Below are 18,180 nucleotides of genomic sequence, written 5' to 3'. Positions count from 1 at the left end.
ATCATAATGTTTCTGGGAACCATACAACACAAGGTTGCTGGGAACCACAAATAACAATCTTGTTGCTGCAAACCACAAGGAACAAACAAATAAGCAGATGATACAAACAAATAAGCAGATGACACCATGCCGATGACACAAGTAGATAATAATAATAATAATAATAGTAGTCTTCATATATCTCAGATAATAATCTTTATTCTCCCCCTCACATATAGCACTATACGTGGACAAATAATGGAAGGGAGTATACCAAACATAACTGCGCAAAATAAAGATGGAAAGATGCTGATATGAAATACATGAGACATTCACCAAACCAGCAGGTTACCAAGAAATGCAGAAAATGGATCTGATGACCAAGAAACTAGAAGCAATCTCCCATATACACATCATTCTGTCACCCACAAGCCGCAGTGGATGACCACAACATAGCAACATCAATATGTTGAATCAACAATTACTCAGAAAACCATAGGCAGAAACAAAGACAGCTGCAAGTCACAGATCAAGGAGAAGACCAAGAACAACCAATCGCAGGTGATAGGCCACCAAGAAACACATGTATAATCAAAATATGGAGTCTCAAATACACCCAAAAGATAGTTTTCAATCTATCCAGAGCAGCAAGTCCAGCCACAGACAAGCAGATCAAAAAATCCAAAATCGCAGGGTAGAAAACAGTAGCAGCCAACCCAAAGCACTGATGAAGACCAATTTTTATTGCACCTTGTTAGTTGTGATGATCCCCAAAAATTCTTGATGACCCAACGGTTGGATTAAAAACACAATCCAATATTCAGGTGCAGCAAAAACCTTAAAAACAGGGGTGCTGCTGTGCCGCAAGGTATATATGGGCCCAAAAAAAATGCAAATGGGTACTTATGCAATGATGTTACCAGAATAGGAGAATCAAAGAAAAAGAGGTCCCAAAGGGATATTCATCAACCAAACAGTAAGCAGGAAGTAATTTTTATCTGCAGCAACTGAGATCAATTGCAGCAGACATACATCTTACCAAAACATCCAAAAGGGTAAACCACAGGAAGTCAGTTCAAGTGAAGACTAAGATCAGATGCAGTCACCATAGAATTTCCAATCGAAGGCCAGAATAACCACATGTAACTCCTCTGTATATTACAGCATGATCTGATGTACAGATATTCAGATAGGAACAGGTCACAGATTATAAAGTCCAGGATTCTTGCAAGAATTTCCTGTGCAGGTGAAGAACTTCAATCAACAGGAGTCGCATGGTGTAGAAGAGGCAGATCATCAAACCACAGTGTAAAACCAGCAAGAAAGCATTATATTCAAGCACAAGAAACCCTCGTTTTCTTGTTTCAAAAACTATGGTTTCAGATTCGGTCATGCTGAACTGGGTTGTGAGCAATGCTAATAGCTGATTTGCTGTCACAACGAAGCCGCATAGGAAGACTGACAGTTACAGCCAAATCAGTAAGGAGACGCTGAAGCCAAAGAAGCTCACAAACACCGTGGGCCATTGCCCTGAATTCTGCTTCAGCACTAGACCTTGCAACCACCGATTGCTTCTTGCTCCGCCAGGTGACAAGGTTACCACCAGCAAAGGTGCCATAACCAGAAGTAGACCTATGGTCATCGGGTGATCCTACCCAATTCCGCGTCTGTATAAGCCTCAATGTGAAGATGATCATGAGGAGCAAAGAGAATGCCACGGCCTGGGGCAGATTTCAAGTAACGGAGAATGCGCAGCACAACATCCATGTGAGAAGAGTATGGGTCATGCATGTACTGGCTAAACAAGCTAATTGCATAGGCAATGTCAGGACGGGTATGAGAGAGATAAATCAAACGTACGACTAATCGCTGATATCGGCCTTTGTCCACGTGATCACCTTCCTTGCTTACCAAATGGGAATTAACTTCAATGGGAGAATCAGCTGGCTTACAGCCCAAGATACCTGTCTCAGAGAGGAGATCAAGCACATACTTCCTTTGAGACAAGGAAATACCACTAGAGGACCTTGCAACTTCAATTCCGAGAAAGTAGCACAGTTGGCCAAGATCCTTGAATTCAAATTCCTCGCCCAAGAAGCTCTTGAGCCTGGAAATCTCACCAATGTCGTCACCAGTAACTACTATATCATCCACATATACTATCAAAACAACGATCTTTCCACCTAATTTTTTGATAAACAGTGTATGGTCAGCATTGCTCTGAGAATATCCTGTTGCAATCATAGCTTGATGAAATCTCCTAAACCAAGCACGGGGTGATTGCTTCAGCTCATACAGTGCACGCTTCAATCTGCACACTTTTCCTTGAGTTTGAGAGCTTGAGAAACCAGGTGGAATATCCATATACACTTCTTCCTCTAACTCACCATTGAGAAAGGCGTTCTTAACATCCAACTGTTGAAGATCCTTGCCCAAGTTAGCAGCATAGGGCAAGATAACAGGAATAGTGTTCATCTTGGATACTGGAGCAAAAGTCTCCTGATAATTGATCCCATATGTCTAAGTAAAGCCCTTTGCTACAAGTCTGGCTTTATATCGGTCTACTATACCATCAGCCCTTTGCTTGACTGCAAAGACCCATTTGCATCCAACTATCTTCTTCTGTGGGGGAAGATGAACCAGCTCCCATGTGTCATTTTTCTTTAGAGCCTGCATCTCTTCTACCATGGCTGCCTGCCACTGTGAATGAGCAATAACTTCTTGCCAGTTCTGAGGAATAGATACAGAAAACAGAGAAGACACAAAACTATAAAAGGAAAGGGAAACGGAGTCATATGAGACAGTCTTAGCAATGGAATGCAAGGTACAAGACCTAGTGCCTTTTCGAAAGGCAATAGGTAAGTCAAGAGAAGGATCATTGTCAGAAGAGGGAAGAGAATTACTAGGATCTAAGACAGCCGGATCAGGTTCCAGAGGTGGCGATTGGTTTGGTAGAGTTGAAGATGTAACACCCGTGGTCTGATCCTGCCCTTTACGAGTGTAGACACGTAACTGTGGTCTAGGCCGAACTGAACTGGAAAGAATCTCCCTCTGCACAGGAAGCTTGGCTGGAACAGTAGAGATGCCAGACATGAGGGGTTGCCCATCTTCAATAGTAGATATAAGCTCCCTCTGAAGATGAGGCACCATATAGTACGGCGTAGTCTCATGAAAGAGGACATCCAAAGTAACAAACCAACGCTGAGTGGGAGGATGATAACACCGGTAACCCTTCTGTGTGCCAGAGTAGCCCAAGAAAATACACTGAAGGCTACGAGGATCAAGTTTCCCATGGGGATGGTGGTCTCGAGCATAGCTAACACACCCAAAAATTTTTGAAGAGACTGAAAAAGCCGCAGAACCCTGTAGCAGATCCAAGGGGCAGCGGAAGCTAAGGACACGAGAGGGCATGCGGTTGATTAAGAAGGCTGCGGTGACAACAACATCACTCCAAAAATGTTTAGGGTCATTCATCTGGAAAAGTAAAGACCGAGCTACCTCCAATTAATCTCGTTTTTTCCATTCGGCCACACCATTCTAAGCTGGAGTGCGACACAACTAGTCTGGTGAAGGATCCCATGAGAAGAAAGGTAGACTTGAAAGGAAGTGTCAAAGTATTCCCGACCATTGTCACTTCGAAGAACTTTAATGGTGGCTCCAAATTGAGTCTGAACCATTTGGTAAAAGTGTTGGAAACAAGAGAAGGCCTCTCCCTTGGTACACATCAAATAAACCCAGGTAGTGCGAGAACAACAACAATAAAAGTAATAAACCAGCGGTACCCATTAATAGAGACAAGCCGAGATGGGCCCCAAATATCAGAATGAATTAATGAAAAGGGAACTAAACTTTTATTATCTGAAACAGAATAAGTAGTTCGGGTTTGCTTGGCTAAAACACATGCCTCGCAAAACAATTCATTACAATGCTTAAAAGAAGGAAAAAGCCTAGCTAGGGTGCCCAAGGGAGGGTGTCCCAATCTGCGATGCCAACGAATAAGTTCAGAAGCCGGTGGAGATGGAGAGGAAGTCTGAAGGGCCTGACCAGAGACTGATGACGACTCAACATCAAGCAGGTACAGACCATGATGCATTCTACCAATACCAATTGTTGCCCCTGTTACCAGATCTTGAAAACACAATGGGAGGGAAAAAAAGTGACTTTGCAGTTCAAAGTGGAAGTAAGACTAGTTATAGACAACAGATTATTAGGAAAAGAGGGAACATGCAACACAGATGAAAGGGATAAATTTGGAGAACAAGAAACATAACCAATACCAGATATAGAGGAATAAGTGCCATTAGCTAATCGAACCCTACCTTTACCAGAGCAAGGGGAATACTGAGAAGAAAAAAAATCAGAGGAACTTGTCATGTGATCTGAAGACCCAGAGTCGATGATCCATGGGGAGGATTGGACAGATGTACTAAGACCACAAAACAGAATACTTGAATTACTAGGAAGAGGCTCGGCAATGGCAGAAGTAGACGAGGCAGATGCTGGTGCAGATGAATGGGGCTGGTCCATTTTAGAAAGAAGACGTCTGAAGGCTATGAGCTCATCTGAAGATAGGGCAGCGCCAGTAGAGGTGGTGTCAGAGACCTCTGTATGGTAGGCCTGGCTAGAAGGAGCCAGATTGGAGTTACCACGGCCCCGGCCACGACCACGTCCAAAAGAGCCGAGAACATCATCCGGACGACCATGTAGCTTCCAACAATAATCCTTGGTGTGACGCTCCTTACCACAGTAATCGCACTTCACAAGTGCTTTGGTAGAGGAGCTGCTAGCCCGAGAAGCATCATTACAGGGCTGCGAGCTGGATACAAGAGCAGATCACTCAGGAGGTGCCGGAACAGGTGTGGGGCAGCATAGAAGTACGACGTCGATTCTCAAGCTGAATCTCAGGGCATATGATTGTTCCAAGGTAGGGAACGGGTCAGGGCTCAACACTTGTGCCCGAAGCTGATCATACTCGACATTCAGCCCAGCAAGGAAATCATAGACACGGATCTTATCTTCCCGCTTCTTAAACTTGGTAACATCCGCAATAGTAGTCGGATTAAACTCATAAAAATCAAGCTCCTGCCATAGAGAGCAGAGCTCATTATAATACTGAGAAAGAGACATTTCCTTTTGCTGTAGCTAGTGAATTTTTTTACGGAGTTCAAAGACTTGTGCATCATTCCCCACCTGGGAATAAGTATCCTGGGCAGCCTTCCATATTTTTGCAGCGGAATCAAGAAGAAGATAGCATCGAGAGATGGAGGGCTGCATAGAATGAGTAAGGAATGCCATAACCAAGGAATTTTCACACTCCCATTTTTCAATCTCTGTAGGCCCAGTAAGGGGCAGACCTATAGTACCAGTAACTCAGCCGGTATCATCAAGCTTCTCTGGAAGATTGCCTTGAAAAAAAAGAGCATTTGGGTGGATTGGATTTATTCGGGTCTTCTCCGCCATGACTCCATTTGGACTGCCTCCTCTTTATCTGATGCCTCCTGGGCCTGGAGGAAGATTCTTGCCAGCCGTCCCTTGGTCCTTCAAGTCATTCACTCCAACATTAGCGATGGTCGATCTACTTACCTATGGCTTGACAACTGGCATCCTAGGGAAATTCTTCTGCACCAGATTACCCCTAGAACCATATACTCCTCCGGCTTACATAGGCTTTCTTTGGTTGCTGACATTCTTGGTCACAATGGTTGGGCTCCCCCCCCCCCCAGCTGGCCCTTCCCTCATTGCTATCTGGAATGAGCTCCACTCTGTCTCTAGAAGTGCTGCTTCAAGAGGCGACTGTGTTACTTGGTCTTCGAACAACTCTTGCTCCTTCTCTTCCAAGGCTGCTTGGAGTTTTGTTCGTCTGAAAGGCCCTTTGGTTCCTTGGCGTAGGATCCTTTGGTTCAAACATCACATTCCTAGGTACTGCTTCACAGCCTGGAGAGTTTTCAACAACTGCCTCCCCACTCAAGCCTTTCTTCGCAGCCGCCAGATCTTAGTCTCTCGTGCTTGCTGCCTCTGCTGGAACAATGATGAAGACTTGAACCACCTTTTCTTTGAGTGCCCTACTGCTGCTGCCATTTGGAAGGGTGTTCTCCTCAAATGCTGGCCTTCTCGTAGAAGTATCCTTCCCTTCTCTAGAGAATGGATTTGGATTGATATGACTTTTGCGGGCTCCTCTGCTTGTGACTTGGTTGGGAAGCTGGCGTTCTGTGCTACTCTCAATCATATTTGGATGGAGCGCAATTTGAGAAAATGGACTTCCAACTCTCGGCCTTTCCAGAAGATTTGGGATTCCATTTCCTTTGAAATTAAAGCAAAGTTATCTTCTATCCCCCCCTCTTCTTGTATTGACACCCCGAGGAATAGGACCATTGTTCATTCCTGGGGTCTCTCTAATGTTTCCTTGGTTCCTCCGGCTTCTGTTTAGGCTGGTTGGTTTCCCCCTTTGGGGCCCTTTGTATTATTCTTTCTCCTCTCTTTTGGTAATGAAATTTTTATTCACCCAAAAAAAAAGATAGCCATAATAACCTCAGGATTTGATGGACAGGAGGCAAGATCGTGACCATATCAGATAATTAGTACCATCAAGCTTGACGGCACATGGTGGAAAAGCAGAAAAATTATGAGTAGAATTACCACTTCCACCATGAGATTCACCAGTAGTAACATCTGAGTCTGGCATGGTTGATCAAGCAAGAAACACCAATAACGTGGGAATGGCCTTGAAAATACTGCCCCCAATAATCAGCTCCAGAAACACTGATACGAATGAAGAAAAAAATATCAGATGAAGGACCAGCAAAAATCGATGTCAGGGTAGCCATGGAAAAAACGATATCAGGGAAAACCTGAAAATCGAACAATGTTGAGGTTGGAGCAACATGAAACAGGGACTAGCCCTGTGAATCACCAACAAACAAGCGGGGATTGGCCCTGAAAAATCGTCATACAAAGTTGGCCTTGTAGATCGAAAAAAGCACAGGAAAAGACCTGTGGAAAAAACGCAGACCTCTCAAAACATGGGAAAATTCCCTTTGAGTGATTTATATCATGAGAGGCATAACAAGGAGAGAAAAAAGGCCCTCGGTGGATTAGAAGGAGCCCACCAAGAGCAATGGAGAAGGGTGATGGTGGTGGAGATGCAAAACCGAGAGAAGAGGAGAGAGAGGTTTCTCTGTTTTGGTGGAGGGGCTAAAAAACGAGAAAGAGAAGAGAGAGATGGACCAAGATTAGATTTTTTGATTAACCCGCTATGATGCCATGTTGAAATAATGGAATGACTTGTGTCTAATGGGACACATGCCAGCTTTATTTATAATAAGGAGGAGAACATTCCAGAATATGAGTACAGGACATAAATACCCCTATGACATAAGAATGACATAAATACCCTTGTACCCCATTTTACAACACAGATATACACACACACACACACACATATTTCTAGAAACCTCTTCTCTCCTAGTTCTTCCAATAGACTATATTCACCTCCACAAAACTCCCATGAAATGGCAGCAATATATCTACAAGACCATATACATTCTAGTCATGGAGATAAAATTCGTGATTATTATGAACGAATTCTTATAGATTCTAGCATTGCAAATATTCATCACATTCCATGACTCATTCAATACGGTGAGAGCTTTTCTAAGCTGAAAGTTCTTGACATAATCTCTTATAGAGATTGGGGTCTTAATCCAGTAGCCCCCAGACGATTTTCTGATGCGAGAGAACTAAAAGTCCGATCATATACCTATTAGGATTATATCAAAGCTTGGGATCAAGTGTTCTTACATCAGAACACTAATGAAACTCATAGTTGGTTTTTTCAATTTTGCCTCCAAGACACCTTAAAGGAGTTGCCAAATTGGTTCAAATATTGGTTCTATATTTGGGCGGTAGGACCAGGACTTTCTTCCAACACCTCTTAAAGAGTCTGTTATTAAATTCCGAAAATTCAATAATAGTCTGGATCCTCGAGATCTGAATATTCAATTTGTGATCTTATATGAGATCCCCTAGATTATGGTATATATACATATGTGTGTGTGTGTGTTTTCCTCTTCTTATTCTTCTTCTTAGCTCTGATACCATGTGACAAAATCAGATATTACTAACCAGAATCTATGAAGAAGAAGATAAGGAAAAAGAAAGAGGAAGAGGAGAAGAGAAGAAGGAAGAAGCATAGTTCAAGAACTCGCCAAGATCTTGGTAATATCTCATTTTTTTTTAAACCAAGACGAGATTGAAGGCGAAATGGAGAAATAAAGTGTCTTGGCCGAGATCTTGAGATCTATGCGAGATCTCGGTGGCTTGGTCATCTCGGTGGGAAATCTTGGTATTCATACCACTTATTTATGCAAACTTGGTAACAGACACTTACTGAGGCCAGAAAGCTGGACAGACACCTACTTATGCTAGAAACTAGGACATGCACTTATTTGTGCTTAATGTCATTTAAGTAAATGTTGTTATTTGTTATTTCATTTACTTAACATATTTTTCATAAATAAGCAAATACCCCCTATTTGAGTCTAATAAAAATTGTCAAAAAATAAATTCCAAAAGGATAAAAAGTCAACCCCCCAGGTCAAGAAAAAAACTGGATTTTCGGCGGTAGGTGCAATTTTCAACTTTTAAATGTTGGGGTTTTTCTTAAATCTATAAATTCCATAAATCTTAATATGGTAAAACATTACTATAAACCAAAAGTGCGGTAAAATATTCATTTGATTTGATGTCTAAAAAAATATTTTCATTCAAAGCGATTTTGACAGCATTCGCGCACACCAAATTAGGTTGGATCGAAACATAACTCATTTAATATAAAACAGATTTAAGCAATCTTGAATTTATTTGAAAGCTTAGTAACAAAAGGTGCCTCCACAGGTTGACATCCGATCGAACCTAGTAGTAAGTGATCTACCAAAAGAAACCAAAATATTCCTTGGTGAATCGGGCGAAGTGATGCCTCTTGACAAGGAGAAAGCTTTGTGCAGTACTAAAGCAAAGACGATCATGCCCTTTGCAATGCTTTCTAACAAATCAAAATGATTGAAGTGTTGTTTCCAATAAATCCAAGATTGCATAAATCTATTTTAAATTGAAGGAGTTATGTTTCGGTCAAACCTAATTTGGTGTGTGCGAATCGCTTTGAATGAAAATATTTTTTTAGACATCAAAACAAATGAATATTTTACCTCACTTTTGGTTTATTGCAACGTTTTACCATATGAAGATTTATGGAATTTATAGATTTGAGAAATACCCCAGCATTTAAAAGTTGAAAATTGCACCTACTGCCGAAAATCTAGTTTTTGTTCTTGACCTGGGGGGTGACTTTTTATCCTTTTGGAATTTGATTTTTCCATTATTTTTATTGGATTCAAATAGGGGGTATTTGCTTATTTATGAATAATTACTTAAACGATATTATGCATAAATAAGTGCATGTCCTAGTTTCCCACGAAGTCAAACTCCTATTTGAACTCTGATTTATCAAAATCTGATAGTGCCATTGTGTTTAAACATCCCAAAGTAGGCTGTATACCAACTTTCATGACCAAACTAGGTCAAAAACCCACCGAAACCATCAACCGAGTTCAATAAACAAAAAATGCACCAATTCGCTGAAATCTCGGTCCAACTCAGTTTTTTGGCTGGGCGAAACAGTACCAAAACTGAGTTCTTGAACTTTGGGAAGAAGAAAACAACGCAGAGAGAGATCGACTACAGAGAAAAGTGGCTTACGGTTTGGCTTAATTGTCCAATTGTGAGTAGTAGTATGTATTAATAGTAACCCTAATCTATTACAATGACACAAATACTTACTCTATCACTTAAACACCACCACACGTTCTAAACAACACCATGTCTCATAAACATAAGCCTAACGCTAACATAAATTATGAATGTCACCATTTAACATTAAAACATCATCACACTACTAAATATCCCCACAACTTCAGGAATAGGTAAAAGGGGAAAAGATTCCAGTATGCCCTCACCCTGAAGTATAGCAGCACACCCTGCTTTTTTTTTTTTTTTTTTTTATCACGTGGAGGGGTAACCTAGAAATTCTGAATGTTGGATGTTTAGGAATGATGGGTATTGTCCAAATGTCAAATTTCAGATCGAGATTCAATGTATCCTCTGATATGTAGGCATACCCTCCCATGTATGTCCATGCAAGACACTGTAATCCCTTGGTAGTCCACTAGTCCCTGATTTTTTCAATACCTTGTTCTGCCACTTGGCAAACTCAGATTGGACTGAAATTTGACAGATGAGAAGAGGAGCTTGGGTTCCACCAATACACAATTTCAGCCCACTCTAACTGCCACATGGCAATTATTGAAGGGCGTGCTATTTTACTTCTTGGTGAGGGCAATGCCAATATCCCGCTCCCATATGTATAAATGGAGGTTAGTGGTGTCTTTGTAATTTTGCATAACTGTGGAAATACTTTTAAGATTTAACTCATATAACTTTCTCAATTTGTATTGAAATTTGACACGAGATGAGTGGGGGTCCTTCATAACATGGACCGACCCAATGTCTGACATGTCATAATATAAATTAAATCTACCTTTTCCTGTTTTGAAATTATGCATTATCCTACCTACACTGTGCAGATAATGGGTATTTTATCTCCTTGATGTTATCTTTTTAACTAGTCTTGAAGGTCAATTATTTATGGCTTGTATGATGATGCTTTTTGAAAGATGAGTGTATATTCTTATCCACTTCTAGGATTATATCTCTTCGACACTTGTGCTTTATTAATTTTTGTCATCTACAGGAAGCGCATTCCTCCTTCCCATGTATTTTTGTTCCAAAAGTGTTTAGACATTTAACACAAAAGAGAGTTTTGACCATGGAGTGGGTGGTTGGTGAAAACCCAAATGATTTGGTTTTTGCATCTACTGGAAACTCAAGGGATCATGGATCCTGGTATTCAGAGAGGCAGCAGCTTGAGGCTAAAAAACATCTTCTTGATCTGGTATGTAATTACTACTGGTTGCATGTTCCCACTTTCTTTGGTGTCAGTATGAAGTGTATATGGTGGCAAGAAAGTCCTTATATTCTGGTTGATAAAAGGTTGACACTGCAGAACATTTGAACTTCACTTTTCCTTTTAAAGTTCTCTGATTATTCAATAATGGTTGCATGAATGTGATTTTGTTTTAATTGTTAGAATTAACTTAAGTGGAATGGCGAAATCAACCTCATAAATATTGTGTATATATCTATTTTTTGTGCGTTTCTGTACCAGTAATACCTTCATAAAGATGGTTTTAACTAATAAATTGTCTTATGTTTTTTATATTCAAGGTTGAAAAAGGAGTGGAAGCAACACTTATTCAGCTCCTTGAAACAGGGTTATTGCATGCTGATCCACATCCTGGTAACTTGCGTTACATGAGCGGGGGACAAATTGGGTATGTCTTTCGCCTCTCATTTTCTCCATATGATGATAATAGGCTGGTTTTGCCTCTGGGCCTCCCTTCACTTCAGCCCCTCCTCTTTTAGAAGTGTCCTTTTTCATTGCTCTACTTTTCTACTCAATTTTTAGGAGAGGGGAGTGGCTTGCATGAGTTGAACACAGGAATTTGCATCGGAGGGGGGGGGGGCTGCTGAGAATTATTACCATTTCTCGAGAGTTCATTTAGCTAAAGCACCAGAGTTGTATTTATTATCTAGGGTTGACTTCATTCTATTTTCTGTTATAGGTTTTTGGATTTTGGTTTGCTTTGTCGGATGGAAAAAAAGCATCAGTATGCCATGCTCGCATCCATAGTTCATATAGTAAATGGGGACTGGGCTGCCCTTGTCCATGCTCTGACTGACATGGATATTGTAAAACCAGGGACTAATGTACGGCATGTAACCATGGTATCATCACTACAATCTTAACCTTTCTTTTTACAAATATATGGGTCATATTTCTATTTTAATAAGATGAAGCTATGATCTTTAATTCTTTACAGTACTTGTCCATCTATTCTCATGGTAGTCTATAACCAAGCATGTTTCGTCTTCTCAAGTGGTGCGTGTGAAACTTTCTTTCTGTGAAGTTCTTAGTGGTAACTGACAATCACATTGAAATAATGCACTCAGGATTTGGAAGATTCATTAGGAGAGGTAGAACTTCGAGATGGAATTCCTGATATCAAGTTCAGTAGGGTAAGTATCATATCTTGATCTCATGCTAGTGACCCCCCATTTTTTATTATTTGATGGTCCTGAATATGCTTTATTAGATGCAAGATCCAATTTAAGAACTTTGAGGAATTTCTTCTTCCCAGAAGGAAATGGAAAAGGTCTAGGGATTTGATATGGTTCTTTCTGTCCTCTATATATTTTTAATGTGGCATATACAGGAGACTGAGGATGGATCAAGGAGATCCTCATAGGGCCAAAAGCAGCTGACAAGATGTATTACATTTGTTGTGGTGGTGGGAGAAACTGTCGAATGTTATATAAATTAGTATAGGTGTTGTTTAATCTTCAGTGATTTTTAACCTGGGATATTTATTTCGGATCCTGTTTTATGTTGACTTCCTATCCCCATATATGGCAGATGACCGAAAATTTATATTTTTTAGAACACTCTAAGTTGATAATCTACTACCATCCTAGTTGAGATGTCACTGAGAAAACTATTATTAGTTGCACTAAACAATCTGGAATACATTCTTCAGTTTCGTTCATTTTTTAATGTCTAAGTATTGTAATTTATTGGTCCTGCTTTGTTCATTTTCCTGCTCCAATGTTCTTGTACGTGTATTATGTCTTGCTTCCTTGAAGTGGCTAACTGATATGTCTTTTTCTTCCCTCGCCCCTTTTTGTGGAAGGTTCTCTCGAAAATCTGGTCTGTAGCACTCAAATACCATTTCCGCATGCCACCATACTACGTGCTGCTCTTACGTTCTCTGGCATCCTTTGAAGGTAAGATGTTGGATGGATGCAATATTTGTCTCCTCATCTGTCCTATTTGGAGTGTTTTCTCTTTCTTTTCAATTAAGACTCTCATGCACCCATGAATTGTCAAATGATAATGATCTGATGAGGTATTCCTAACAACTGTAATCATGGGCAGACCGGGAGAGGGCATGTGGGGCAAAACTTCTTTCCTTTAAGTGGATAGGTATGTCATATGGAGTGGCAAGACCTCATAACTGTGAATTCCCACTCCCTACCCCTTAATATATATATATATATAGAAAAGATTGAAAGCCACCGGAGATAAAGGAATTGGATCCAATGAATGAGATGGGATACAATGATACACATACTCATACCCAATTCCATTGTATTGAATAAATGATGGGATACAAGGGAATAGGATATAGCATCTATTTATTTATAGAACAGGGAATACGATAGAATAGAATAAATGGAATAGGGGACAGATTCCAATACTGGAATAATGGAATCCAATTAAATGGATGGAATCGAATAAAGGGAATCCATCCAATCAAGAGGATCTATTAAAATGATATATACTAAATCTGTCAATACTAATGATGAGTAGGAGGCGGTGAAACCAACCCCTGCTTCTCTACCTACCCGAATAGAATTTGATGAGGTGGTGGATCATTTGCCATTATCAGCTTCGATAATATCAAATATACATGGCTATCCCTTCTTATCTTTTGAGATATATATATATATTCATATTTACATAAGAAACAGCAGAACATGAGGAGATTAAATTAATGTAATATAATATGTTAAGGTATAGGTTTTATATATTTCCAACCTAAATATGCAGATCTAGTCTTTAGATTAATCGTAATATTATTGAATCGTTAAGAGTTTGTGACAAAGTCAAAGAGAAAGCAAACCAGAATCTATGAAGAGAAGAGAGAGAGACCAATGGGAGAGGATGTGCTGAAATATTTCCTATGAAGTCTCCAACACCTAATTACATTCTAATAAGAAATAAAAAACTGGAGTCTACGAATCCCTTTCATATAGCAGCAAGAAAACCAATACCTAAGACAAAGCAAAACCCAACTCTCAAGGAGAGGAGAAAGAAGGCTGCAGAAGGGAGAGGGGAAGACACCACGACACAAACAATATGCATGTTCACTGGGGAATCAACACAATGAGAGGAGACCAAAATTAGCTTGCTTCTGGCAGTTGGAAGATGAGCTCTCCTGACCTCCCTTCTCCCCTGCCCACCTCCGCCGCCACCATCACCACCTCCCAAGGCACCAACTCCATTTCCTCCACCCCCACCACCAACCAAGGATTTAAGTATCGGTATCGGGTATCGTATCGGTTAGGCGATTTTAAGAGACGTATCGTATCGTATCGGAGATACGTATCAATTGGTGCAGAAACGCATGAAAATGATCAAAATACACATGGAAATACACTTTTGGACAAAAAAAACAATATAAACAAGCAATTTGTGTCATATATCATGTATTCATGCATATATACTAAGAATTGTGAATAATCAATAACCAGACAAGTGCGGCACTTTGAAATTGTTAGAAAATATTAAAAGATGAGATTTCTTACATGTAGAGTCACTCTATTGCCATGAAGAATGTCGGGGTGGATCAAAGTCATGTCTGTAAGGGTCTTCAACAATAGGAGCGACTAGGATGATGTTGTGTACTGACCGAACATAAGTACAATACTGAGCCCAGTCAAAATACTGATGGTAGTGACTCTCCCACTCATAGTAGAATCGTGTGTACTGCTCTGAAGTGGCTAATGTCGTGAAAGCATTAGGTGCTTGTGCTTGTGCCTCTCCGTATCCATAACTTCCATACCCTATAGACGCCCCATGTCCATAGCCTGAAGAAGAACCTGATGCATAATGCCCATGGTCTGATGAAGCACCAGCATAATCAGAACTAATGCTAAGTGACTCCATGCCACTCATAAGCACATCACTATCATATGGATTGTGGGAGTGCTTGGCAGGCTTGCCCTTTTGCGGCTTTCGCGAGTAAGTCTTATGGCCAGCAGGCTTAGGACCATGATCGATATCTTGGGTAGTATGTGCGTATCCTGCCTCACATGTGAACTGGACCCCAACATGATGTTGTGAAGCCTCATGGCCACCACCACTACCTCCAGCACCATGGCCACCACCATCACTACCATCATCATCATCATCATCATCATCAGTAGCAGTAGCAGCAACAGAACCACCACCACCATCATCACCATCACCATCACCATCATCATTACCATCGTCGTCTTTATCCTCATCATCAACATGTTGTTGAGTTCCTCTATACGGAAGACCTGACCTCATCCTCCTAACTAAAGCTTCTTCAGAGCTACTGTCATCCTCTTCAACATTAGGACAAGGATCTTGTGATGGTGGCTGTGTTGCATCATCATCCATCTGTTGAATGCTGCTCTCTATCACTGGATTAGGTTTGGTTGTCTGGCGATCCTCGCTTAATTGATCCATCACCAATACCTTATCGGTATCCTCTATCCATGCTCTAACTGGATCTTCATCGTCAAATAGGTGGTTGATGTCGATTGGGTTGACATCTACATCATCTCCTTCTCTTTCCAGCTCTAAATATTTAAGCTTCAGCTTCATGTTGTAATGGACATACACTAGCTTCTCCAACTTTGAATAACTGAGACGATTCCGGGGTTTGGTGTGTATCAACCCGAATGTACTCCAGTTACGTTCGCAGTCACTGGAGGATGCCGTCAGGGATAACACTCGAATTGCGATTCGGGTTAAGTGTGGAGCACTGGTACCCCCATAATTGAGCCACCAATCAGCTGCACAATAATAAATGAAATATTAAAAGTCAAAACCTTAAAACAAATTTTAAATGACATAATAAATTAGGTAAACCTAACTTACCTGGGCGTTGTGTGCTCCTAGCATGGATAGCCATTCTATCAGCAAAACCACGAGTGCCCTCCCGAAAATACTTAGCCTAGAGAGGTATTAAAAATTAAAATATTAGTTCCACCAATCACTCTATTCTTGGTTTCAATCATTTATGCAACTAATTTAGCTCTAACCTCATCCATGGCAAGTGGGGCCTTGGCCACATCTGGCTCCATTCATTGGTGTATTGGATATCCGGATTCAAATAATATGCTGCACATGGTTTGTAATGGATGGTTAGAAACCTAGAAATTCTAATAATAAATAAATAAATAGTAACTTAGTAAGTGTTTAAAATGAAACCAAAGTCATCTACTTATAAGATTTCCTGCCCAATGAACATCTTGAACCAGCATCTTTTCCCATCGATCGGATATAATCTTCAAATACTTCTTGTTTGATGTTGGGTAATTGTCATGTATTTTTTTCTTCACTACTCCCAGGACCTCTACCATCTTACCCATGGTCTACTCTTTATCCCCATCAACCTCTCGAAGCAGACAAAAGAGTGGCATCATAACATTATAAAGTCGGCCCATCGCAGCCCAAAACTTTGAGGAGGTGACAAGATCTTGAACAAATCTCCCAATTTCAGACCTTGCATAATTGCTAGTCAACCACTCAGTAGAGGTGAACATCTATAGCAGCCCATGCTTTCGGGAAATGAGGCTATCAATTGCAATGTAATTTGTTGCAAATCTTGTTGTTACAGGCCTCACTAAATCCCCTTGTGTGTAACTCCTCATCAATGCCAAAACCCAACTACGGTTATAAATAAAGTTGGTGATTTTCCTTGCATTACCAACCAACTGTTGGACCTTGGGCAATTCTCCTATGTCCTTAAACATCAAATCTATACAATGAGTTGCACATGGTGTCCAAAATAGATGTTGCCTCTTTAACATAAGCAATTGATCAGCCTTCTTGAAATTTGCTGCATTGTCAGTTACTAGTTAGACAACATTTTCTTCTCCTATGTCCTCCACAACTTCATCCATTAACTTATACAAGTAATTGACATCTTTGATTTCACTAGATGCATTGACCGACTTGTGGAAGATCGTCCTTCCATCACAGTAGATAAGAAAATTGATGATGGATAATCTTGTTGGTCCACTCCATCCATCACACATGATGGTCACTCCATATAGTGGCCACTTCTCCTTGAACCTCTCCACATACTCATGCACCTCTTGGACAATATCATCCAAGTAAGGCCCAACAATCTCATAAGGTGTGGGTGGCTTAACATTTTTCCCACACCGCTGAATCTCCTTTACCATGGCCTTGAAGTGGGGATCTTTGGCCTTATGTGGTGGAATCATAGAACTCTGGAACCATCTGGAGATTGCTCTGCCTATCCTTTTACTAGGTGTTTTGGGTTGAAAGCTTTCTTCAATCCTCTGTTGGCCAGCTTCTTTTAGTCTGTAGACATTAGGATCCATGTCTTTGATATTTGGGCTCTTCTTTCTCTTACCCTTACCATTCTTTGTAAACCGGTCCAACATTCCCTTCACACTGGTTGCTCTACTAAGGCCAACAGGCTCCTTACCCTTACCTACAAATGGACGACAAGAGGAGCCAACACCAATATCTACAGGGCCCTGGCTGGGTTGAGCTGATTGACTTCTGATCAATTGCTCAGCTCTCCATTGTTCCTCTCTTGCTTCATGTCTTGATTGTCTCATTGCCCATGCCAACTCTGGGTCCTCCTCTGCTTCCATATCCGATCCTTCATAAGCTTCAAAATCTTCCATTAAATTTTTCACCAATACATCCTCATCCTCATGTGCTTGCTTGGATTTTTTTTTTGCATCTCTAAGGTGTTTTTGCATTGCCCTGCTTAACTCTTCAGGGCACTTTGTACACCTGGCAACATTTCCATATCCTCCTGCCATGTGCTCTTTTTGCTGAGTTACCCCCTCCAAGATGTTGAGTGTCACAGAAGTTGCATTGTGTATGCAATCTGTTGTTGTTTATCTTGGTACAATAAGACCACCCAATGTCTTGTTGTTGCGGCATCTTCCTAAACACCAAAGAAAAGTAGATAACTATATAAGATATATATTAAACTATATTAAAATCCACACAATAATTTATACAAGTACATGTCTATATGATGCATGTCATGCATTGCATCATTTGCATGTACTTACTACTTAGCAAAGTTTCCCTAAGCAATATTTAAACATTTTTATATTTTCTACAATTAGTTACACATTATTTAATTTTTCAAATAATGAAAAAAATGACATAATAATCTAATATACTACATTAGCATACAAATAATATGAATCTAACTCTTCTCT

The 18,180-nt window shown here is 40.5% G+C and overlaps 1 protein-coding gene across 1 annotated transcript in view; it reads left to right on the top strand.

The window, feature by feature from the left end:
* Window positions 1-18,180, top strand: part of LOC122655742 (uncharacterized protein sll0005) — a 95,239-nt gene that overhangs the window by 50,147 nt on the left and 26,912 nt on the right. Inside the window, exons 8-12 of the mRNA XM_043850049.1 lie at window positions 10,784-10,984; window positions 11,317-11,423; window positions 11,715-11,877; window positions 12,103-12,168; window positions 12,840-12,933. Of these exons, the coding sequence (XP_043705984.1) occupies window positions 10,784-10,984; window positions 11,317-11,423; window positions 11,715-11,877; window positions 12,103-12,168; window positions 12,840-12,933 (631 nt within the window). The remainder of the gene's footprint in view (window positions 1-10,783; window positions 10,985-11,316; window positions 11,424-11,714; window positions 11,878-12,102; window positions 12,169-12,839; window positions 12,934-18,180) is intronic.

This window comes from Telopea speciosissima, chromosome 3 (assembly GCF_018873765.1).
Source record: "Telopea speciosissima isolate NSW1024214 ecotype Mountain lineage chromosome 3, Tspe_v1, whole genome shotgun sequence".
NCBI lineage: Eukaryota > Viridiplantae > Streptophyta > Magnoliopsida > Proteales > Proteaceae > Telopea > Telopea speciosissima.
Note: the sequence above shows the minus strand (reverse complement) of the source record. Positions and strands in the feature narration are given on the sequence as shown.